The sequence below is a fragment of the Papio anubis genome, chromosome 12 (genome assembly GCF_008728515.1).
Source record: "Papio anubis isolate 15944 chromosome 12, Panubis1.0, whole genome shotgun sequence".
NCBI classification, from domain to species: Eukaryota; Metazoa; Chordata; class Mammalia; order Primates; family Cercopithecidae; genus Papio; species Papio anubis.
The window spans coordinates 113,973,436-113,997,479 of NC_044987.1; the positions used below are offsets into that span (position 1 = coordinate 113,973,436).

Sequence of the window (24,044 nt, forward strand, 5' to 3'; positions counted from 1 at the left end):
GCTGAGGCCTCAGGTCCTGAGACATGAACTGCCTTCCTCACTCAGAAGCCCACGCTGAGATTAAACTTTAACCAACTCAGTGAGGCAACAGCCCAGTTGATATTTCTTCCAAACTGTAATTCAGTAACATCAAAGCACCCTGTCTTTTTTTAATAGAATCTGCCTGACTTTCACTTTTGGTGCTGGAGAACTCAGAAGGTGGCTCAGCCCTCTGGTCCACACTTGGTGGGCAGCTCGGATGCCCCAGGCAGCCCGAGTAGAGTGAGCTTAGTCCCGTTACCCCCTCCGCAGAGCGCTGGGGCATCCGCAGTCACTCCTGGAAACAAGAGAAGGAGGAATTTCCCGGAGGCATCATAGGGCTTCCTGGGACCGACTTAACTGGTTATTGGACAGTGCTCCACCCTCAACCCAGCCGAGGGGTAGGAGGGCAGAAGGTCCTGGTGGCCCTGGATCTTGTGGCTGTAACCAGTTCCAAACAGCAGTTAGGTCAGCTGTCCGCTCAGCCGAGGCAGCTCCGTTCATGGCAATCTCAAAGCTCTTGGAGCAAGCCGGAGGCATGGGCCTCTTCCAGACCCTGCAGGTCCTCACTTTCATCCTCCCCTGCCTCGTGATACCTTCCCAGATGCTCCTGGAGAACTTCTCAGCCGCTGTCCCAGGCCACCGATGCTGGACACACATGCTGGACAACGGCTCTGCGGTTCCCGCAAACATGACTCTCAAGGCCCTTCTGACCATCTCCATCCCACCAGGCCCCAACTGGGAGCCCCACCAATGCCGCCGCTTCCGCCAGCCACAGTGGCAGCTCTTGGACCCCAATGCCACGGCCACCAGCTGGAGTGAGGCCGACACGGAGCCGTGTGTGGACGGCTGGGTCTATGACCGCAGCGTCTTCACTTCCACCATCGTGGCCAAGGTAGGGCCTCCCCCAGAGCCACTCGAGTGGAGGTCAGAGTCATGGATCAGGTTGGTTGGACTCCAAGGTCCAGTCCTGGGAGGGACCTGCCTCCTCAGGCCCTGCTCACTCTCGAGCCTCTCAGCCCCTCGTCAGCCACACACAGGGGAGTGGGCGGCAGGGATCAGTCTACAGATGGGGCCAGCCCAGGCTCCTGGAAGTGCGGGGGTCACCTGGACGGGCACCTCTGAATGCTGGCACCTGGACATTCGCCAGCCTCGTCTGGTCCCGGCCCTGCTGACCCATCAGCCATGACCCCAGGCAACTCAGCTGCAGGGGAAGTCAGGGGTAAGGGGGGATCTGGCTGAACTGACCCAACAGGCTTCTTGCTGAGACAGGCCAGGGTGACCAGACATCACCCTAGAGGTGGGTGGAGGATGAGGAACCTGATCGGATATCGAGGCTGGAGTCAGAGGGGATTCTTGCTAAACTGATTTAGCAGGGTCCTTTGCTAAAACTGGATTTTATGAGGAAGCGCCCAGATGGGCCCAGGAGAAGGTTCAGGAACCTGACTAAAGTTTAGCCAAGCAAAGACTTCTGGTCACCCCACGCCCATTTCCTGATTGGTGATAATGGGCCAGATTCGGATCAGGGCTCCGGTTCCAAAATGAGCAAGGAGCCTTCAAGAAGCATCCATTCCACTGGTGACTTCACTCAGTTGACATCTAAACCCCTCCTAGCAGCAAAGCCAGCCCTCGCCCTGCACCTGCGAAGTGGCAAACACATTTCCAAGGCGTCTCTGCTGCCACAACCTCGCCACAGTCTTGTGGGATGGATCCTATGACAGTCCCCATTTAATAACAGAGAAAAGGAAAACACAGAGAGGTTAAGGGGCTGTCCCAGGCTTCACAACTACAGTGTCCCGGAGCCTGATGCAATCCCGGCAGTCTGCATGGGGGACAAAAGCAAGGTTGCGAGGGGCGAGGAGGGGCAGCCTCCTTCAGGCAGATGATTGGGGATGGCCTCTCCAAAGAGGCAACATTGACACTGAGACTTGGATGGTGAGGGGAGGAATCGGTGAAGGTCAGGAGCCCCACAGAGCAAAGGTCGTGTCTAGAAGCATGTCTGGGATTTGAAGGAGCTGAACAAGGCCCAGTGCATCTGGGCACAGGTGCTGAGGGGCCAGAAGCAGGTGCGGGGGCGTGCTCTGGAAGTGAGATTTTCTTTCTTTTTTTTTTTTTCTGAGACAGAGTCTCACTCTGTCACCCAAGCTGGAGTGCAGTGGCGCAAACATGACTGACTGCAGCCTCTAACTCCCAGCCTCCAATGATCCTTGTGGCTTGGCCTCCCCAGTAGCTAGGACTATAGGTGCATACTACTATGCACAGCTAATTTTTTTTTTTTTTTTTTTTTGACACTGAATCTTGTTCTATTGTCCAGGCTGGAGTGCACTGTGGTGCAATCTCAGCTCACTGCAACCTCCGCCTCCCGGGTCCAAGCGATTCTCCAGCCTCAGCCTCCCGAGTAGCTGGGATTACAGGCATGCACTACCACTCCCGGCTAATTTTTGTATTTTTAGTACAGAAGGGGTTTCACTGTGTTGGTCAGGCTTGTCCTGAACTCCTGACCTCTGGTGATCCACCCACCTCGGCCTCTCAAAGTGCTGGGATTACAGGCATGAGCCACCACGCCTGGCGTAATTTTAAAATTTTTAGTAGATACGAGGTCTGACTACATGGCCCAGACTGGTCTCGAATTCCTGAGCTGAAAGGATCCTCCAGCATTCCAAAGTGCTGGGATTACAGGCATGAGCCACTGTGCCTGGAATTTTCTTTTAAATGCAAAGAACCTCATCATCATCATCCTCATTGGAGGGTTTGGAGCATGGAAGTGATTTGGTCTGACTTGCATTTTCAAGAGGTCACTCTGCATGGTGGACAAGCTCTGTGAGGGCATGGGGGACCCGCTGGAGGCTACTGCAGCTGCCCAGGTGGGAGGGGAAAGAGAGAGGTGGGGGAGCTGTCGGGCCTCAGTGGAGGATGGGCTTGGGGACCGGTGTGGGGTGTTCAGGCAAAGGATGACGGGCCCTGGGCTGGAGCCACTGTAAAAATCCCAGCCAACTGTGCCAAGCTCTCTCTAGTCACCCTCACTGCTGATGAGACGACCAGGTCATGGCTCCGTCTCTAGAGGAGACGATAGCCCAGCGGAGGCAGTGGCTCTGCCACATCCACCTGGCCAGCACTCAGTACAGGTGGAAGCCGAACCTGTCATGTCACCCCTGCCAGCCATTCCCTGCCCCTGCCTCCCACTGCCCACATTGCCTGCCACCTCACTGCCCACCCCTGCCAGGTACTGCCAGACACAGCCACACATTGCCTGCCACACTTCTTTTTACCCAGAAATTGTTCATTTTCATACCACTTCTGCCCCTTCAAGGCCCGGCTGCCCATTAGAGTCTGTCCTCTTCGTGAGGGGCCACCGGGCCCCATGGAGAGGCCTCCACACGGCTGGTGGACACAGAGCCAGGCCGCACTCTGTCCTGCAGCTGGGCTTCCCGTGGGGGTTGTAGCCCCATGGTCAGCAGGTCCCTTCTACCTCTGTGACCTGGCACTGGGAGTCCAGGGACCCTAGTGTGGGTGGCTAGCCCCAAGGGCTCAGGCTGGCCAGGTGTCCCTCGGCCACACCCAGCCCCACGATTCCACACCCCCCGAGCTGAGCCACTGCACCCTCCTCTTGCAGTGGGACCTGGTGTGCAGCTCCCAGGGCTTGAAGCCCCTGAGCCAGTCCATCTTCATGTCTGGAATCCTGGTGGGCTCCTTTATCTGGGGCCTCGTCTCCTATCGGTGAGTGCCTCCGCTCCTCCCAGCTCCCAGCTCCCTCAAAACAGAGTTGAAGACTATGGGGCAGAAGGTTCAGAAATGTCAGGCGAGCACCCCATCCCCCCCTCCATCTCCCTCCTGCCTCCTCTGTTTCTTTCCTCCCCTGGCCATCCCCACCAACCCACAGACTGTTCCGGGTCCCCACCTCAGCAAGTCGCCCCAGACCCTGGCCTGGTTCCCCTCACAGGGAGGTCACCCCAGACCATCTCCCACTGCCCCCATTCCCTCTTCCATACTCCAGCCAGATGGTCATAGGCCTCCTCCATGTGGCCGTGCTTGGACCCTGTGCCTCAGAGCTGTCCTGGCTCCCCATCCTCCTCTCCTCTGTCCTTTGTCCCCCAGTCTCAAAGCCTTTCCAGAAGCCTCACGTGGGCCAAACACTGGCCAGGTGCAAGGGACACCCCCAGCAGAGATGGGGGAAGGGGCGGTAGGGAGGCTGGGAGACAAGTGCCTGCTCTTCCCCAGCTTGGAGCCAAGCAGGGCTCAGGACAAGGTGAGTAAGTTAGGCCACCTTGGAACGTGGCGGGGCTAGGGAACAGGGCACAGGTGATGGGCACGCCAGGGCCGGCCGGCAGGACTCGATATGTCTCATACCAGGTGACACTGAACCCAGGCCTGCTGGCGGGAAGAAGCGTTCTCTGTGACATACTTTCTTCTCTTGGCTTCCAGAACATCCTCACTGCTGGTTTTCCTTCCACCTCCCAGGAAGCTGTTCCCCTTCCCCCTCTTCCTGCTCCCCCCCCTCCTGCTCCCCCTCCTCCCTCTCTTCCTGTTGTGGGAGCTGAGCTGCTGATTCCTCGCCACCCCGCTCACTCCCCCAGCAGCCTCCATCAGAGGACACGGACCCCCGACCCATGGGCCCCTCTGCACCTGCGCTGTCCCCGGCCTCCCTTCCTCACCCCACACTCGCCTGGCTCTTCCTCCAGGACACACTCAGCCCAAGCCCCTCCCTGCCACAGCATCCCCTTGCCTGAGCCACCATCTCCTCCCACCAGGCAGGCTGCAACCCCTCGCAGGTGTTCTCTACAGTGGCCGTCCACGCTGCCACAGCACTGAGTGACTTTGCAAAATCTTGGAGGTTGATCTGGTCAATAAAAGCTGGCCGGAAGCCCTCCAAGGGCCCCACTGCACTGAGGACAGTCCCTTTCTGCCCACCCCCTGCCCTGCGCTGGGCTTCCTCCCACCCCCAGCTCCACCAGCCTCCTCCCGGAGCTCCCTGCACCCCTGCAGAGCGCCTCAGTGACTGTGCTTCACCCAGAAGCTCCTGCCCATGCTGCCTGGTGCCCACACACAGGCCACAGCTCAATGCTCTTCCTTGGGGAGGCCCTCCCAGGCCACAGAGCCAGAGACTCCTGCCCAGCCCCAGGCATGACTATCTCAGCCCCTCCTTGCTTCCCTCATCACTGTGCCTGGCTCTGACCATGACTGACTGGCTTAAGTCTTGTTTATTGTCCATGTCCCCACAAGCACACAGGAACCCAGGGACTGTGCCCCAGAGCCCAGCTCAGCACCGTGGCAGACATGCAGTCATTATTTTAGCAATGGAGGACTGCCTTCCCGCTCCCTCCTCCCACCACCCTACTGGCTCTGGGGTCTGACTACCTGGGTCTGAATCCCAGTCTTACCACACCCAGTCTTGTTCTACAAGGTAGATCTCTTCCCTTCTCTGGGCCTCAGTTTCCCCCCAGCAGTGAGGCCTCGCACCTGCCCGCGCGGTTGTCGTGAGGATGAAGCGAGTGTCCTTGCTCCTGGATGCTGCTCAGACAGGCATGGCCAAGGTCCACCTCGCATCTCCGTTCTGAGCAGCACCGGCTTGAGTGGCACTAAATGCAGTCTCCGGTTCAGGCTCAGCCAGCCTGGAGGCCACTGCGGCCCAGGACACTTGGGCAGGGCCGAGGGCTCTGCATCGCCCCATGAGCACCCCTTTCACAGCACACAGATGAGAGCAGTGCCTTGCAAAGTCTCAGCCTCTTCACTCCCCAGCCCCTTGCCCAGTGTCTTGATTCTCATAGCAGCCCTGTGAGGCATGTCCTTATGGATGCCCTTGTGTTACAGATGGGGAAACTGAGGCTCAGAGATGTTGAGTCACATGCTCAGGGTCACCCAGGAAGGACAGAGCTGGGCTCAAACCCAGGCATCTGATGCCCAAACCTGTGTTCTTTTTTATTTATTTATTAGAGACAGAGGCTCACTCTGTTGTCCAGCCTGCAGTGCAGAGGCATGATGATAGCTCACTGCAGCCTTGAACTCCTGGGCTCAAGCCATCCTCCCTCCTCAGCCTCCCAAGTAGCTGGGACCACAGACGCCTGGCTAATTTTTTAAATTTATTTAGTAGAGACTGAGGTCTCACTATGTTGCCCAGGCTGGTCCTGAACTCCTGGCCTAAAGTGATCTTCCAGCCTCAGTCTCCCAAAGTGCTGAGGTTGCAGGCATGAACCACCGTGCCCGGCCCCAAACCCATGTTCTTAAACATTGAGACCGAACTGCACCCTCCCGTGGCAAGGTACTGCCACTTTTATAACAAAAACACTCTGAGCGTACCCCTAAAAGTTCCAAGAAAGATGAGCCTCCTGCAGGAGACCCCCTGGCGTTGTTGAACTCCTAGAAGGCAAGTGCCTGCCCACATATCCACGTCCTCAGGGGCCCCTCTCCAGGCCCCGTGTGCTTCTCTCCTTTGACAGGTTTGGGCGGAAGCCGATGCTGAGCTGGTGCTGCCTGCAGTTGGCCGTGGCAGGCACCAGCACCATCTTTGCCCCAACACTTGTCATCTACTGCGGCCTGCGGTTCGTGGCCGCTTTTGGGATGGCCGGCATCCTTCTGAGTTCACTAACACTGAGTGAGTGCCCAGCTCAGCGTGCTGCTGCCATGGGGGCGGGGGTGGCAGGAGAGCATGGGGCTCAGGCTGCCGCATGAGGCCTCACCTGCACGTGTCTGCATCCTGCAGTGGTGGAGTGGACCATGACCAGCAGGAGGGCGGCCACCATGACGGTGGTGGGATGTGCCTTCAGCGCAGGCCAGGCGGCACTGGGTGGCCTGGCCTTTGCCCTGCGGGACTGGAGGACCCTCCAGCTGGCAGCATCAGTGCCCTTTTTTGCCATCTCCCTGATATCCTGGTCAGTATGATGTGGGACCTTTTCCTTAGGAGACCCAGGGTGGGAGGGCGTCCCTTCACTTTCACTTCTCTGGCTGGCAGGAGGTCCAGAGCCATGAGTGCCACAGAAGGGCCATGGCATGAGCAGGGCCCTCGCTGGGGAGGGACGTTGGAGATTGGCAGTCCTAGGCTGAGTGTTGCAGCCCAAGGTCTGTGGCTCCCATCCAGCCCAGACAGGCCAAGATGGGCTGGCACAGCATTGGTTCAAATGGTGATCTAAAAAATATATTTGTAACTAGTTGCTAACATTTAAAAATCAGAAGATTTTTAAAACAAACAAAAGCAGTATTTTTACCTTCTTTGGAAAAACTGGAAGATCCAGGGGCACTGGGCCGAAGTTCGGGCACAGTGGAAGCAGCCGCTCTCCCAGTCCCCCAGGCCCCACCGCCACCATCCCCTGGGCTGAGGCTGTGGGCATCGTCCTTCCCCAACGCTTGCACCAGCCCCCACCCATCAGCTTCACTCCTTCACATACAGTGCGGACCAACATTGGATATGAAAATAGATCGTTGTCACTACAGTTTTAGGGGCTGCAAAAATCCGTGAGGTCTGGAAATTCCTCCTTGGATTGGCACTGAGGAAGGAGACAGATAGGTGCAGAGGGTCTTAGGTGCTAGGGACATACAAGTGAACAAAACAGGCAAAAACCAGGGGCCCCATGGAGCTTACATTTCATACACAGATCAATAAGTGAAGAGGAAGGCCATCCCTTACAATAATTAGGCCATCCCTGCCATACTGATCAGGTGTGTACCAGGTGCTTACTAACATATCTTCTAATAAGGAAGATGATGCCATTACCGCCATTTTCAAATGAAGGACCGAGACCTAGAAAGGTTAGTCACTCACCCAGGGTCACACACAGCCGGTGAATGCCAGAGGCAGGATTTGAACCCAGGCAGGCTAACTCTTCACCACTACGTCAAACTGCCTCCGGAAGTCCTTCTTAGCTTCCCTGCAAACAGGGCTGAGAGCCGGTGGGCTGGGCAGATCCTGTGCCTTCCACCAGCAAAATGCTTCTGGCCCATCTGCCCCTGAGGTTGAGGAGAAACAGACTGGTTTTACAAAATCACCTGGTTCTGCCTGGGAATGTTTTAAACGTGCTTTAAAAAATAAATGAATAAATAAAACAGGCCAGGTGTAGTGGCTCACGCCTGTAGTCCCAGCTACTTGGGAGGCTGAGGCAGGAGAATCACTTGAACCTGGGAGGCGGAGGTTGCAGTGAGCCGAGATCGCGCCAGTGCCCTCCACCCTGGGTGACAGAGCGAGACTCCATTTCAAAAAAAAAAACAGTGCCAAGTGACCTTTCTATCCTAGAAATGGCCCCAGAATCACTGGTGAAGCAGCCAACTCTAGGGACACCCATGCCCAGGCCACCTGTGCCCTGGCTGTGTGCAGGACTCAGGTGGGCAGGCCCCAATAGCCAGGCGAGCCACCTCCATCTGGGCCGGTGGGAAGGTGAGCCGCCAGGCACTGGGACTCAGCTTTATTCTGAAACCATCGGGGACTGCCAGGCTCCTGACTGGACAGCAGCAGCACAGAAGCATCTGCCTACTCGTCACTCATCTCAGCTGAAGGGTCTATGCCGCTGCCCCTTTCCACCCCGCCCCGGGAGAGAGCCCAGCGTGCACCCCAGCTACACACCTGCCTCCTTACAGGTGGCTGCCAGAATCCGCCCGGTGGCTGATTATTAAGGGCAAACCAGACCAAGCGCTTCAGGAGCTCAGAAAGGTGGCCAGGATAAATGGCCACAAGGAGGCCAAGAACTTGACCATAGAGGTGAGATGCTGCTGTCTGTGAGACTTGACCTGGGACAGGACGTGCACTGATGGATCGTCCATGTGGCCTCCAACATCAGCACCACCCACTCCAGCACCACCTCCACCAGCACCACCACCACCACTAATCCAATGCCTCCCAGCCTTTCCACACCGTCCACACCCGCCATCACCTTCACCGCCATCACTCCATCACCACCTCCACACAGACACCACCACCACCACTAATCCCAATACCCTCCCCAGCAGCACCACCACCGTCCACACCCGCCATCACCTTCACCGCCATCACTCCATCACCACCCAGCACCACCAATACCATCACTAACCCCACAGCCACCATCTCTGCAAAACATCTCCACCACCGTCACCACCATCGTCACCATCCGTGGCTGTCGTTGTCAACCATTTGCAGCCCACACGTCCCTCCACCACCCACCACCTCCACCTCACGGGGCTTCTCGATGTGTCTGGGGAAACAGAATGTGCTTATTTGAAGGTAGCTGTTTTCAGGAAGCAGGTGCTGCCAGAGATTAGAGTGAAGATGGGGCGGGAGGATCAAGGAAGACTTCCAGAAGGAGGCAAGCTAGAGCTGAGAGGACCAGGGCTGAGTCAAACCTGCAGAAGAGCCAGGGCCTGGAGAGAAGTTTTTCTGCTCCATCCCTGCCCCTCCCCTAGAGATCCGGCTTCCAGAGGCTGAGGCGCAGGACAGGCTCCCCGTCACTCTGGCCACTTGGACAGTTCTCTGGCACAGGGGATGGGGCGGGGCCATTGCCCTACCATTCACAGTACCCCCATTCTCCCCGGAAGGTGCTGATGTCCAGCATGGAGGAGGAGGCAGCCGCTGCAAAGGAGCCGCGGTCAGTGCTGGACCTGTTCTGCGTGCCCGTGCTCCGCTGGAGGAGCTGCGCCATGCTGGTGGTGAAGTACGCCGTCCTGGCGTCCCTCCCCAAGGCAGGGTTGGGATAGGCAGGAGGCAGGGTGTCTGGGGGAAACAGCACCCGCAGGCCTCAAGGGGGTGCATTTCTGTCTGGGACAGGACGCAGGCAGCCCCAGGAGGCAGGAGTCCTGGCAGACCCCAGAGAGGGACTGTGCACTGGTGGGGTCTGGAGGCTGCCATCTGCAGGAAGCTAGAGGGAAAGGCTGGGGGTCCCAAGGTCCCAGGGAGGTCCCAAGACAGAGGCAGAGTCAAGGTCCCTAAAGCCAGGGGACCAGCTGTGGCCGAGGAGTACCACTGTTTGTCAGCATTAGAGACGTACCACTTTCCTAGAGAGTATGGCCATGCTCCTAGAGGGTGAACTTGCATTCACTGACCCCTCCACGCAACCCCACTTCACTGATGGGGAACGGGGATCCCAGAGGGGTAAGCAAGAAGCCCAAGATGATAGAGCCTGCATTGGAACCCGGCTGCGCTAGCACTTGGCTTACAGGTACTGTCACCGCCAGGGCCCGCACCACCAGACCCTGGCCCACCCCAGGACCCAAGGTCATCTAGGCCCAGGAAAAGGCCCTTAAAACAAATTCAGTTCCGCTGACCGAAAGAGCCTATTAAAAAGCAAGGACCAGTCAGGCGTGGTGCTCAAGCCTGTAATCCCTCACTTTGGGAGGCTGAGGCAGAAGGATCGCTTGAGCCCAGGAGTTCAAGACCAGCCTGGGTAACATAGTGAGACCCTCTTATCTCTACTGAAGATCAAAAAGTGAGGCAGGAGGATCACTGGAGCCCAGGAGACAGAGGCTGCACTGAGCTGAGATTGTGCTACTGCACTCCAGCCTGGACAACAGAGCAAAGAAAAAAACCTTAGGACCAGGTTTGACTGGGACTTTTATCTTGAAATAAAACCAAAGCTTAGGAAAACGTTTCTTTTATGCTATATTTAACCACATGTGGGTTATGATGGCAAATATTTCCTAATCTTAGAACAAAGATAGATCAAATGCCTTTTTTAAAAAACTTCCATTTTTTTTCTGATAAATCAGAAGAAGTGCTCTTGCTGCAAACACCCGGGACCTGTTTAAAAAAAAGAAAAGAAAACCTTTCAGGATTCCTCAGGGGCCGGCTCTGCAACCTTTGTTATTCAAATCAGAGGCTTTGAAGCGGGTGACCTTGTGGGTTTTCTTGTCTTGACTTGTTAACCCAGTTGTTATCTGTCCAAGGCTCCAGCGTCGGCCGCTTTTGAGCATCAGCCAAGTGACTCTCACGTCACTCACATAAACTTCATGAAACGCTGCGGCTTGTGCATGAATCGCGATTTTACTCTGCCGTGGTTGGGCTGGTGTTGTCCAATGTTTATTGGGTGATGCAATCAGGTGACCCCTAAGGGGAGGGCTGGGAGGAGTGTCTGGGTTGAGCAGGGAGGGGCACAGATTTTAAACTTGGCGGAGAAGAATTTTACCTTGCAGCCACTTGTGGATCCAAATCCGGTCTCCAAACCATGAGAATTTAAATACTGTAAATTCAGCTACTCGTGAGCCGGTGGGTAGGGGAGTGGGCAGAAAGCAGACCCTGAGATGGAGAAGAGAAGGGAAGGGGAGATGCAGCCATAGCCTGGGTCCGGCCCAGCCCCTGGGAGCATGGGAGCTGAGGCCCTTCTAGGTGGTCCCTCTGCCCCGTGAAGCAGTCACAGGCTGCTCACCCCAGAGGAGGGGCAGCACTCCCAGGGGCTGGGGGACAGGCTTTCCATCCTGAATGCAGTCTGGGCAGTGCAGCCCAGGGTCTCCCGAAAGGCCCCGTCCTGTCATGATTCCCATCTTCCAAAACAAAGGAACTGGCACGGCGTGATTGGTTATTGGAATCAAAGTCAGAGAGGGCTAGGCCGGAAGTGAGGGGCAGCTCAGAGACCCCCAAGGGCAGGCTTGGTCCCAGCCTGAAGAGGGCCGAGTCTCCCAGCCAGGGAGCCAGAGAGGCGATGCCTCAGTCTATCACTGCCCCTGACCCAAAGCCCGTATGTGAAGGGATGGGGGCACCACCCTGCCTGCCCTTTCCTGGAAGAGCCTGAGCCTGGGGTTGTGTCCTGAGCTTAACAGGCTTCTGGGACGGCTGGGCGAGACAAGCCCGGGATTGTCCTCCGGGGTAGGCCGTGTCCTTCCAGGCAGCTCCTGGTGGGAGGTGCTGTTGCGGTTGGGGCGCCCTCTCCCCGGCAGGGCCGGGACCTGACTTCCAGCCTTGCCCGCAGCTTCTCTCTAATGATCTCCTACTACGGGCTGGTCTTCGACCTGCAGAGCCTGGGCCGTGACATCTTCCTCCTCCAGGCCCTCTTTGGGGCTGTGGACTTCCTGGGCCGGGCCACCACTGCCCTCTTGCTCAGTTTCCTTGGCCGCCGCACCATCCAGGCAGGTTCCCAGGTCATGGCTGGCCTCGCCATTCTGGCCAACATGCTGGTGCCGCAAGGTGAGGTGGGAGGCCTGGGTGGTGGGACAGGGCCCTGCTTCCCCGCCCACCCTACTGCTCTCAGCGTGGGGCCACATCCCCTCCCTGGCCCCGGGAGCTGCCTCCCTGTCTTCTTTCTGAATGAGGGAGGCTGCGAGGACCTGGAATCCCTCTCCATGTCTCCTTTTATTGCTCAGGGTGGGAGACTAGGGGAAAAAGACAGGGCCACACGTCCTGTGGTGCCAGCAGAGCTGGAAGGAAGGCAGGAGGGTGCCTTGCGGCTGGCAGGGGAAGGCCTGAGTGAGGACGGAGGCGGCCGGGGCCCTGCAGGCTGCAGCGAGAGCCCAAGTTCTGAGCAGCTGCAAGGAAACTGGCAACGGCGAGCCCCTCCCAGCGGTTCAAGTGCCTGCTCGGAACAACACGCTGCGGAGGCCAGGCCTGCAGCCAAAAGGTGGCCCAGACCTCCGCCTCCAGGCAGGGCTTCTGCCTTCCCCACACAGGCAGGCTTGGGGGCAGCAGGGAAGCTGCTATGGGCTGGGCCTGGCGCTCTCTCTTTCACAGCAAGAGGTACCTCGGGACCCTAGGAGCTGCGGGGGCCAGGCTCAGCCACCCAGACCTGGCTGAGTTTCTGCCTGTGCCCCTCGGGCCCACCTGCCATGATATCACATCCTGTGCTCCGTCCCCCAACCCTAGCCCTGGGCAGCCCCGCACCAAGCCATCAGGGCTGGGGACTTGTAGGGAGCCCAGGGGCCCCTCTGCTCCAGGCTGGCTGGCCACACACTGACTAGCCCCTGGGGACCCTCTGGGGCAAACCCCACTCTCACTCCCTTCCTGTACCCAGATTTGCAGACCCTGCGTGTGGTCTTTGCTGTGCTGGGAAAGGGATGTTTTGGGATAAGCCTAACCTGCCTCTCCATCTACAAGGCTGAACTCTTCCCAACGCCATTGCGGTAAGCTGGGCTGCAGGCCATGCCCCAGGGCCAGCAGAGCCATCCTGGGAGGGCAGTGGGGAGGGTAAACAAGGGCCTGGTAGTCAGGGAAACGCAGCCAGGGCCGCTCAGGGCCCCCCCCAGGACAGCTCCTCCCCACAGAGAGTCTCGGCCCAGACGGAAGCACTACAGCAGAGCCCTGGGGACATCTGGGCCTGTGTTTTCACACCGTTTTGAACCACAGAGTCATCTGTCCAGGTGGAATCTTACAAGAACCCTGATAAGGAGACCAAGAGCTGCCCTGGTCGCAGTGGGGACCGTCAACTCATTTCCCACCACTCCTTCCCTGCCCCAAGACAGCCCCAAGTCACCTCCTTGGAGCCCAAGGGCATCACAAAACACAGATGGAAAACCAGTGGTCTAGAGTCTTGGCCACCCCCACATTTGACATTTGGGTAAACAGGCTCGGGGTGAAGGGCTGACTCAGCAGAAGGGTAGGACTGGACTCCAGTTCTCCAGATTTTTAGCCCAATGTTCTTTCCACCGCTCACTCATTTGTCCATTTTTAAATTTGTTGTTTGGACAAGCATTTATTGGTTTTGTTGATATCATATGGAAAACCTGAGTTGGGAGCTCAGTGGCCTAGCAGGAGCATGGAGAAGCCCTTAAGTTGCCCAAGAGCAGGGAAAATGAGGTGGACCCTATAGATTTCCCCTGAAACACTAGACGTGAAAATCTGGGTAGGCTCCATGGAGGAGGTGGTATTAGAGGAGGCCTTGAGGAGGGCAATTCTCTCAGCCCAGCTTTCCTTCCCCTGGCATCCATGGGCCCAATCAACCTGTCTTCCTGCCACAGGGCCAGCTATAACAGGGATCTGGGCCCTCCCCTTCACCCACAGGATGACAGCAGATGGCATTCTGCATTCGGTGGGCCGACTGGGGGCTATGATGGGTCCCCTGATCCTGATGAGCCGCCAAGCCCTGCCCCTGCTGCCTCCTCTCCTCTATGGCATTATCTCCATTGCTTCCAGCCTGGTTGTGCTGTTCTTCCTCCCGGAGACCCAGGGACTTCCGCTCCCTGACACTATCCAGGACCTGGAGAGCCAGTGAGTGACCTGTGACCCCTGGGCGTAGGGCTGGGCTTCCTCCTGGGCCAAGATGGAGACAGGCCTGGGCCTCCCAGGGCAAAGGCTCAAGAGTATCAAGGCCTGTGTTTCTGAAACCATTTAATCTTTCCAACAATCCTGCCAGAAAGGTACAATTACTATCCCCGTACTATTACTAGAGTCAGAGAGAAAAGTGACTTATCCAAAGTCTCATGGGTAGTAGGTGATCATACCTCATGCAGGAAAATGTAACGGTTGAAAGCCCAGGCTTGGCAGCCAGATTGCCTGGGCCCACGTTCCCCACCTGCCTGGGCAAGTGACTTAACCTCTCTCAGCAAAACTGACAAAGGAGGATACAGATAGTCTCAAGTGTCCTAGTGAAATTTTCCCACAAAGAATTTCAGGCCCAGACAGATCAACAGGTGAGTTTTTTCAAACCCTCAGAGAACAGATTGTGCCATCTCACATCCGTTCTTTGAGAGGGAGAGATGAGGGAGCACTCCCTAGCTGCATTTTATAGCCAGAACCACTTCTGTGGGCTTTAGCCTCCTCCTTTGTAAAATGGTGTTTTTAAAAAAAAAAAAAACCAAACAAACAAAACCCAGCCTGGCTCACAGAGTTGTTTTCTGGTTTAAGGGAATTATTATTTTAAAGTGCCTGGGAAAATGCCAGGCTTACAGCAAGCGCTCTGGACATGTGGTTGTTGTGACCTGGGTGAGTGTTCATGGGGCCTCAATTCTGCTGGTGACTGAGGTCACAATGATAGTAATAATACTGAGCTCTTATTGTTTTATGTCACCTTATTTAATCAATGCAACAACCACATGAGGTGCTATTACTGTCCAATTTCTTTGCCAAGGAAACTGAGATGCAGCAGGGTTATATAACTTGCCTAAGGACACCTGTGGAGACCCGGAGAAGATGGGACTTCATTTTTTCTTTAATTTAATTGATTTTTATTGTGTACCTACTATGTTTCAGGCACTGTCCCACGCTTAGGACACAGAAGGGAGTAAAAGCCTAATACCATAGAGTTTACCCCCCAATAAGACTTGACTGTCGTTCTGCCCCAAGCCCCAAGTGCATACCCACTTCATCACATAGCACTGCTTTTCTTTGGATTATTCTAGGAAATCAACAGCAGCCCAGGGCAATCGGCAAGAGGCCGTCACTGTGGAAAGTACCTCGCTCTAGAAATTGTGCCTGCATGGAGCCCCTTTAGTCAAAGACTCCTGGGAAAGGAGTTGCCTCTTCTCCAATCAGAGGGTGGAGGCGAGCTGGGCGAACTCGAGGGCCTGGCATGGCAGAGGCCAGGCATCTGCAGCTGAGTGGACACCATGGCCATCTGCTGTGGCTGAAGGCAGCTTTCACAGCTCACTCCTCTTCTCCCTGCCCCACCTTACCCCAGCCCTACAGGAGCCTGTGCAGGCGGCTATGCCCAACCAATAACAAGATGGTTCCCCTCCCTTTCCCTGCCAGGCTCATGTCTTTACACCTTCACTCAGCCACACCAACCAGAGACTGGGTTCCAATCTCACCCCACCACATACAGAGCCCTCATCTGTGAAACGGGAATGATCATGTGACCCACCCCCAGGGCAGGTATCAGGGTGAACTGATCTTAGCACCGGCCAAATAAATGGAACTTGCTGAGAGAGCTGCCAGATACAGGTGTCCATGTTGCACACTGGCCCAAGGCATGTGGCCAAGGAGGCATGAGGGGTCTGAAACTCAGCCCAGGCTACACTGGCCCCACTACCTACCCTAGCAAAGGCTGTGTCCACTCCAAGAAAAGAGCTGTTTTAATCACTTTGCATTTACCCATCGGTGAGGGAGGGCTTCCAGCCCTGTGGTTACAAAGATGGCCAAACACATCACCAAACACCAGACAGGAGGCTGGCAGCAGGTTACCACACACATGTGCTCAGAGCCCACAAAGATGACACTGCACGCCATGCGGGCCACACGGGACAGGGTGCACTGAGAATCTGAGCAAACAGCCAGGGCTGCGGGAAGGCAGTTTTGGAGCGCGGAGGGGGTGGGGCAACTCCTGGCTTCTGCGGGGGGGTGTAATTGAATTGTTCCATCATGCTGCAGGCTGGCGAGAAATGGAACCTTACCAGCGTAGGATTAAGAGGAACCGCCCTTGGTCCCCTCACTGAGGGTTGTTCAGCCAGGGAGCCTCTTCCACAGGGGTGGAGTGAAAGGGGAGAAGGGGAGCTCACAGGCAGGCCTGCTGAGGCCTCCTGGCTTTGCCAGATGTCAAGGCAGCACATAATACTGAACCTTAACTTTTGGTTTTCAACCAAAGGGCACCCTTTTGCTGTTTGTTTTTCCGGAGGAGACACCTTTTCTAGATTCATGCCAAGACCTCCCTTGTCCAGGCTGTGAAAACTCTGGGATGGTCGAGGCCAACTGCCCATCTCAGAGGCAAGGAAGCAAAAGTGCAGAGTGGTGGAGGGGCCAGCTTGCAGAAACACGGCCGAACCCGGCCCTGATCCTAGCCCAGGGCTCTTTCCAGCATAGAAGGCTCCTAGCCCTCGTCTCCACCCCTCCACGCCCCTGATATCTGTGGCCCTGCCACAAAGTTACCCTCATGCCCTTCCCTGGAGACCCCACTCTGGGAAACCTCAATCTCAGGCCCCTCAACTCACCTCTCACACCCCGTGTACACCAGGTCAATCACTCCTGCCCCCTCACAGCTCCCAAATCCACCTACTTCCCCTTCACTCTGGCTGCACCCTGGTTCACACCACGGTTGTAGTTCCAAACTGGTCCCTGATGTCCATATCGCACTCGGCACAACGGCCACAATGCTTATTAAAAATGCAATCCAAACCAAATCCCTCCCTGCCTGCTGAAAGTCCTCCAGTGGCTCACGATAAGGATCACACTTCTTCCCCTGCCTGGTCAGGCCCCTATGGGCCCCCAGCCTTTCCTCACACTTCAGTATATTTTAAAGGATTCAGATCATACAAAGAATGTTCTTGAAACAGCATGGAATTAAATTAGAAATCAATTATGGAAAGAGATATAGAAAACCTCTTCAAACTATACAATACACTTCTAAGTAACCCATGGGTCAAAGAGTGAATCTCAAAGGAAATAAGAAAAGATTTTGAACTGAGTGAAAATGAAAAACTGACGTATCAAAATTTGTGAGATGAAGCTAAAGTAATGATTATGGGGAAATTGATATCATTAAATGCTAACATTAGAAAAGAAGAAAGTTCCAAATCAAATACCTCAGCTTTCACCTGGAAAGTAGAAAAAGAAGAGTTAATTAAAACTATAGTAAACAGAAGAAATAATACACAAGAGAAATCAGAGAATTGAAAAAACAATAAAGAAAATTAGCAAAACCTAGAGGTGGTTCTTTAAGATCAATACAATTTACAAACCTCTAGCCTTCCTGATCAAGGAAAAAAGAGGCTGGGCATGGTGGCTCACACCTGTAATCCCAGCACTTTGGGAGGCTGAGGTGGGAGGATCACTTGAGGTCAGGAGTTCGAGACCAGTCTGGCCAACATGGTGAAACACCGTCTCCACTAAAAATACAAAAATCAGCCCGGTGTGGTGGTGCACACCTGTAATCCCAACTACCCCGGAGGCTGAGGCAGGAGAATCAAGGAGAATCACTTGAACCTGGGAGGTGGAGGTTTCTGTGAGCCAAGATCGCACCACTGTACTCCAGCCTGGGCGACAGAGCGAGATGCTGTCTCAAAAAAAAAAAAAAGAAAAGAAAGAAAGAAAGAGAAAAGACACCCACGACAAATCTAGGGCATGAGAGAGGACACATCACTAATAATCCAGACATTAAAACGGTAATAAGGGAATATTCTGGGCAATAATTAACCAAAAATTTTGAACACTTTAACAAATTTCTTGAGGAACACAAACTACCAAAACTCACTCAAGAAGATATGGGTGACTTGATTAGCCCTCAATCTGTTTTTAAAATTGAACTTATGTTTGAAAACCTTCCCACAGAGAAAATACCGGGCCCAAATGGCTTCACTGGTGAATTCTGACAACTATTTAAGCAGAAAATAATAGCGATTCTACAAGCAAAACCTTCCAGAAAATTGAAAATGAGGTATCACTTCCCAACTCATTCTGTTTCCCTGAAACCAGAAAAAGACATTACAAGAAAATAAAGCTATAAACCAACATCCCTTATGGACATAAACATAAAACTTCTTAAGAAACATTTAGCAAGTTGAATCCAACTATGCATGTATATATATTTACATATGTGTGTGTAGTTGTGTGTTTTATATATAGGTATTTATTACATATGTGTGTAGTTGTATATTTTATATATAGGTGTGTGTATATATACATATATATATATAGAGAGAGAGAGAGAGCAATATATCATGACCAAGTGGACTTTATCCCAAGAATGCAAAGTTAGTTTTACATTTAAAATCAAGGGTAACAAACCAAATTATGAACAAGCCAAAACAGAAAAGCCATATGTCATCCAAATAAACAAAGAAAGATCATTTGACAAAATTCAACAGTCATTCCTGATCACTAACATTCAGCAAACCAGGAATTCACGGCAACTTTTCCAGCCCGATCAAGGCCATCCATGCCCTAGATGGGCACCCCGTTATCCCAGAGGTGCCATCATGTTTATGGTAAAGGCTGCTTTCCCCCTTCTGATCCAGAATGAGGCTAGGACATCTACTCTCACAGTTTGTATTCAATGTTGCTCCTAGTCAGTGAGATAAGGTGAACAAAATAAGTAAAAGGCATACACATTAGAAAGGAAGACACGAAACTCTCTTTATTTGCAGATGACATAATTGTCTATGTAGAAAATCCTAAAGAACCAACAAAAATACTACTGGAACTAATAAATTAGTTTAGCAAGGTCAATATACAAATGCGTATTGTATTTCTGTATACAAGTAACTACTAGAAATTGAACATTTTAACACAATACCATTTAATAACAGCATGGAAAAAATGTGTCACCCAGGGAAAAATTCAATAAAAGAAAGACAAGACCCATGAACTGGAAACTGCAGAACTGAGAGGAATTAAAGGGCTAAGTACATAGACGTATCTTGTTCATGGATCGAAAGACTCGATATTATCAAGATGCCAATTCTCCACAACGTTGTGTTTAGATTCAATGCAATCCCAGTCAAAATGCCAGCAGATTTGCTTTAGATAAATTGACAAGCTCGCCCTAATGTTTATATGAAAATGCAAAGGGCCTAAATTATCCAACACAATTTTGGAAAAGGACTAAGTTGGAGAACATTTTTTTTAATGTAATACAATCAAAAGTTCAGAATAGAGCCATGCATTTATGGTTTAAATTTAATAGATTTTCAATCAAGGTACCAAATCAATTAAAATGAGGAAAGGATAATATTTTCTGCAGATGATTCTGGAACAATTGGATAGCCATATATAAACAAAGAAAGAAACAAGGAAAAAGAGGCAAGGAGGGAGAGAAAGAAGAAAGGAAGAAAGGAAAGATGGCAGTGGGGAAGGGAGAAACTCAACCCTAACTCACACCATTTCCAAAAATTAACTTTAACTGTATCATAGACCTAAATATAAGAGCTAAAATTATAAAAATTTTTTGGAGAAAACAGGAGAAAGTCTTGGCAACTTTGGGTTTGGCAAAGATTTCTTAACTAGTACTCAAAAATATGAACTATAAAAAAAATATTGGACTTCATAAACACTAAAAACTTTTGCTTTCCAAAAGACACTGTTACAAAATGAAAAGGCAAGCCACGAACTTGGAGAAAATATTGGAAAAATCTGTATCTAACAAAGGACTTCTACCTATAAAATGTAAAGAACATTTACAACGCACCAATCAAACGACAGTCCAATTGTAAAAGGCAAAAGGTTTGAACAGATGCATCGCCAAAGAGGATATATAGGTACCCAATAAGCCCAAGAAAAGATGATCGCCATCATTAGGAAAATGCAAATTAAAACCACAACGAGGCCAGGCGCGCTGGCTCACGCCTGTAAGTAATCCCAGCACTTTGGGAGGCCCAGGCTGGCGGATCACCTGAGGTCAGGAGTTCAAGACCAGCCTGGCCAACATGGTGAAACCCTGTCTCTACTAAAAATACAAAAATTAGCTGGGCATGGTGGTGGATGCCTGTAATCCCAACCACTCCGAGTTGGGAGGCCGAGGCAGGAGAATCGCTTGAACCTGGGAGAAGGAGATTGCAGTGAGCTAAGACCATGCCAAGCACTCCAGCCTGGGTGACAGAGTGAGACTCTGCCTCAAAAAACAAACAAACAAACAAACAAACAAACAAAAACATAAATTCAAATCTATCATTGAATTTACAAATTATCATCAAACAAATCCCACGTTCCCATGACCTAGCCGGAGAAGCAGAGCCTCACTGGTGCTTGATGGCCCCTGCGTGGCCCTCCCCAGTCAAATCCTCCCACACGAGGTAACTGCTAGCCCGAATTATCTTGTTTTCCTCATAAGCGTGCCACCTACTTATATATCCTCCAGCAACATTCTGTTTGGTGACACCAGTGTGGGATTCCGTGGTCTCCTGTGACTTGCTTCTTCCAAACCATTATTATGTGTTTGAGACACATCCCCATTAGCGGTTGGGCTGTACAGGACATGGAACAGGCCATGCAGTGGAGCAGATGGGGAACCAGAGTCAGGCTGCCAGGCACACGGAGGGCCCACCCAAGTCCGGCCATGAACTTAGAGTGGTCTGTCAGCTGGGCTGTGTGTGTATTTTTTCCATCCACATTTGGCTGCTCAGGGGCAGGTATGGGTTGTCAGAGAACCAGGAGCCCACAATAAAAGTGATGACATCAGTGATAGTCCCCAAGAAACCTGGCAACATCACCCTTTCCAATATCACTGGTGACACTGGTTAGATGTTCGTGCACCTGCGCATGTGCTCCCCAAAATGATGTGATGAGTGGGCCCTGCCATCTCACTGGTCTTCTTGAAAACCTGTAACTCCAGTCTAATCATGGGTTCAACCCTCAGTCCTTCTGAGATGCCTTGGGGCCCTGTGTGACCAGGCTTATCCCACACCAGCTTGCCTCCCCCAACCCAGCCCCATCCTCATTCCCCTCATGGTTCCATGAACTTGACAGGTTCTTGCCCATCACAGGGACCTTGCACATGCTGCTCCCCAACTGTAGGCACCTCCCTTCCCAGCCTCAGGTGGGAGCTCCTGTTCCTTCCTGATCACTGGCTGGGTGGCCCTCCACACCCTTACAGTTATTCTATGACCTCTTGATTTTGTTCGTGACCCTTATAGAGTCTGTCTTCCTAATGGCAGTGGCCAGTCAGCCTGTCCTCCTGCCAGCACCATACAACCCAGGCAGGAAAATTTCACCATCTTCTCCACAGTGTCCCCAAAGCTCTGCTCCAGGGCCTGACTCTGGTATCTTTTTAATAACTGTTTACTGGATAGATGGATAGATAGATGGATGGGTTGGTGGTTGGATGGATGAATGAATGGATGAATGGGTGGGTGGATGGCTGGGTTGATGAATGCATGGGTAGATGGATGAATGGATGGGTGGGTGGATGAATGAACAGATGGATAGGTGGGTGGATGGATGGGTGGGTGGGTGGATGGATGGATGGATGGATGGATGGATGGATGGATGGATGGAATAATGGTAGTGGATGGAATGGATGGTGGATGAATGGAATGGATGGACATGGATGGATGGATGGATGGATGGATGGATAAATGGATGGATCAATGGGTGGATGGATGAATGGATAGGTGGGTAGATGAATGAATGGATGGATAGGTGGTGGATGGATGAATGGATGGATACATGGATGGATGGATGGATGGATGATGGATAAATGGATGGATCAATGGGTAGATGGATGAATGGATGGGTGGGTGAATGAATCAATGAATGGATAGGTGGTTGGATGGATGGACAGACGAATGGATGGATGGACTAACAGATGGATGGATGAATGTATGTATGTATGGATGGATGGATGGATGGATGGATGGATGGGATGGATGGATGGGATGGATAGATGGGTGGGTTGATGAATAAATGGGTAGATGGATGAATGGGTGGGTGGATGAATGAATGAGTGGGAGAGAAGAGAGTGAAGAGGTCAAAGACAGCATTTAAAAATATTCCCACAGAGAAAATTCCAGGCTTTGATGGCTTTGCTGATGAATTCTGACAAATATTTAAGCAAGAAATAATAGAAATTTCATATAAAATCTTCAAGAGATTTGTAAATAAGTGTGTGACTATTCATTCAGTTATGTTTTCATTGCCTTGCCTCTGTCTGCTAAAAGCTCTACCCCTTCCTCAGGGCCATGAGGGACAGGCTTGAGCCCCGCCTCCCAGGTTAGAGTGTGGCCGAGAGCTTCCAGGAACCCACACTCATCCACAAATAACCCTCCCCCAGGCACAGACATCACAAGGCAGGAGATAGAAAAGGGGACACTGGACAGGGATCCCAGGGACCTCAGGTGACCTTCCCTACCCAGGCCCTGCCCTTCCCATGTCATCACGGGTGTCGCTGTGTTCTTTGGGTCCAGGAGGCTGCATGTGCCCTCACTGGGCCACCAGAGCCCTCTCCGGGGCCACTTGTAGCCAAAATGAAGAAAGAAAATCAGTCCCTCTCTCAGAGTAGAGCAGCAGGAGTTGGCATTTGGGCTGTCGGTCATGCTCTGTGCTTTGTGGAGAAACAGACCTGTAGCAAAAATGAAAGCAACAGGGAGAAACAGAAGCAAATGCTAGAGGGAGGACAGAGTGGAAAAGCCACAGGTCCCCATGAGACCCCACAGACCAGGGGCCCTGAGCTTCCAGGGAGCCCTTCCCCCTAAGTTTGTATGACCTGGGGCCCTGTCAGTCACAACCCAAACATCCTACCACTGCAGCGTAGGGGGCCTGGGCCTGGCGCAGGGCAGAAGCACCCACAGGAGCCACCTATGTATGTCCTCCCAGGAGTCAGCCTGTGGCAGGCTGTGCTGCTTGGGTGGTGATGGCCCTGGTGGGGCCACCTCCCCGTCTGGGTTCCCAGGAAGCTGCCTAAAGGAGAATCGCTGCTTTTCCAGTCAGTTATAGGTAGTATATGTGATCTTAACAGCTAAGAACTGAATTTTCTCAGGGATAAAACTGCATTGGCTTAGGAAAATCCCTTGGCGAGGCTACTGGAGGGAAGGCGAGACCCTAAGGACACCTGTTGTTTTTTAGGAGAAATAGCCCCAAGAGGGAGAACAGGATGATTCTGGGTTGGAACTAACAGACCACCAGGGTGGGGAGAAAGCAGAGAAGAGGCCGGGCGCGGTGGCTCACACCTGTAATCCCAGCACTTTGGGAGGCTGAGGCGGGTGGATCCCAAGGTCAGGAGATCGAGACCATCCTGGCTAACACGGTGAAACCCCGTCTCTACTAAAAATACAAAAAAATTAGTTGGGCGTGGTGGCGGGCGCCTACAGTCCCAGCTACTCGGGAGGCTGAGGCAGGAGAATGGCGTGAACCCGGGAGGTGGAGCTTGCAGTGAGCCGAGATCGTGCCACTGCACTCCAGCCTGGGCGACAGAGCAAGACTCCATCTCAAAAAAACAAACAAACAAACAAAGCAGAGAAGCAAGGGGTAGAGAGGAGCTGTGTGGTAAACAGGCCCAAGGCATCCATCAGGAAGGAGGGTCCAGTCCATTATCTGTCTAGCCACAAGCTGTTCTCATGGCTGCAGGGCAAACTCGCCCTATGTCTCTTTAAACCCTGAGAACTCAGGTGGACGGTGCATGTGTGTGTGTGCTCGTGTGTGTGCCTGCCTGCTGTGTGTGTGCATGAGCCTGCACATGTGCCCACCTGCTTGTGTGTCTCTATGTGTACATGTGTGTGTCTGTGTGTAAAAGCTAGGGACTGCCATTCATGTTTCAAGGACACAGATCCCTCCAGGATAGAGACACAGGAAG

General features: G+C 53.0%; 1 protein-coding gene and 1 long non-coding RNA gene across 5 annotated transcripts in view; one reads left to right on the forward strand and one right to left on the reverse strand.

Moving 5' to 3' along the window:
- The window catches only part of LOC116269778, a 44,106-nt gene that overhangs the window by 14,719 nt on the left and 5,343 nt on the right, over nucleotides 1-24,044 (reverse strand). Inside the window, exon 1 of one of the 3 annotated variants that reach the window (XR_004177583.1) lies at nucleotides 7,772-8,086. The exons of the other annotated variants lie outside the window; for them this stretch is intronic. This is a non-coding gene — a long non-coding RNA (uncharacterized LOC116269778). Of the gene's footprint in view, nucleotides 1-7,771; nucleotides 8,087-24,044 lie in introns of those variants that run through there. 3 annotated transcript variants of the gene reach the window in all.
- SLC22A11 (solute carrier family 22 member 11) lies at nucleotides 89-15,767 on the forward strand. 2 transcript variants are annotated; one of them, XM_009185730.4, is made up of 10 exons: nucleotides 89-913; nucleotides 3,632-3,735; nucleotides 6,453-6,607; nucleotides 6,716-6,884; nucleotides 8,581-8,701; nucleotides 9,511-9,626; nucleotides 11,874-12,088; nucleotides 12,909-13,017; nucleotides 13,852-14,101; nucleotides 15,232-15,767. In XM_009185730.4, exons 1-9 carry the CDS (start codon nucleotides 521-523, stop codon nucleotides 14,075-14,077), a joined length of 1,608 nt encoding a protein of 535 aa, XP_009183994.2. In that variant the 5' UTR covers nucleotides 89-520; the 3' UTR covers nucleotides 14,078-14,101; nucleotides 15,232-15,767. The 2 variants fall into 2 exon arrangements, with proteins under 2 accessions (XP_009183994.2, XP_003909652.2); XM_003909603.5 differs by having other exon boundaries at nucleotides 98-913; nucleotides 13,895-14,101.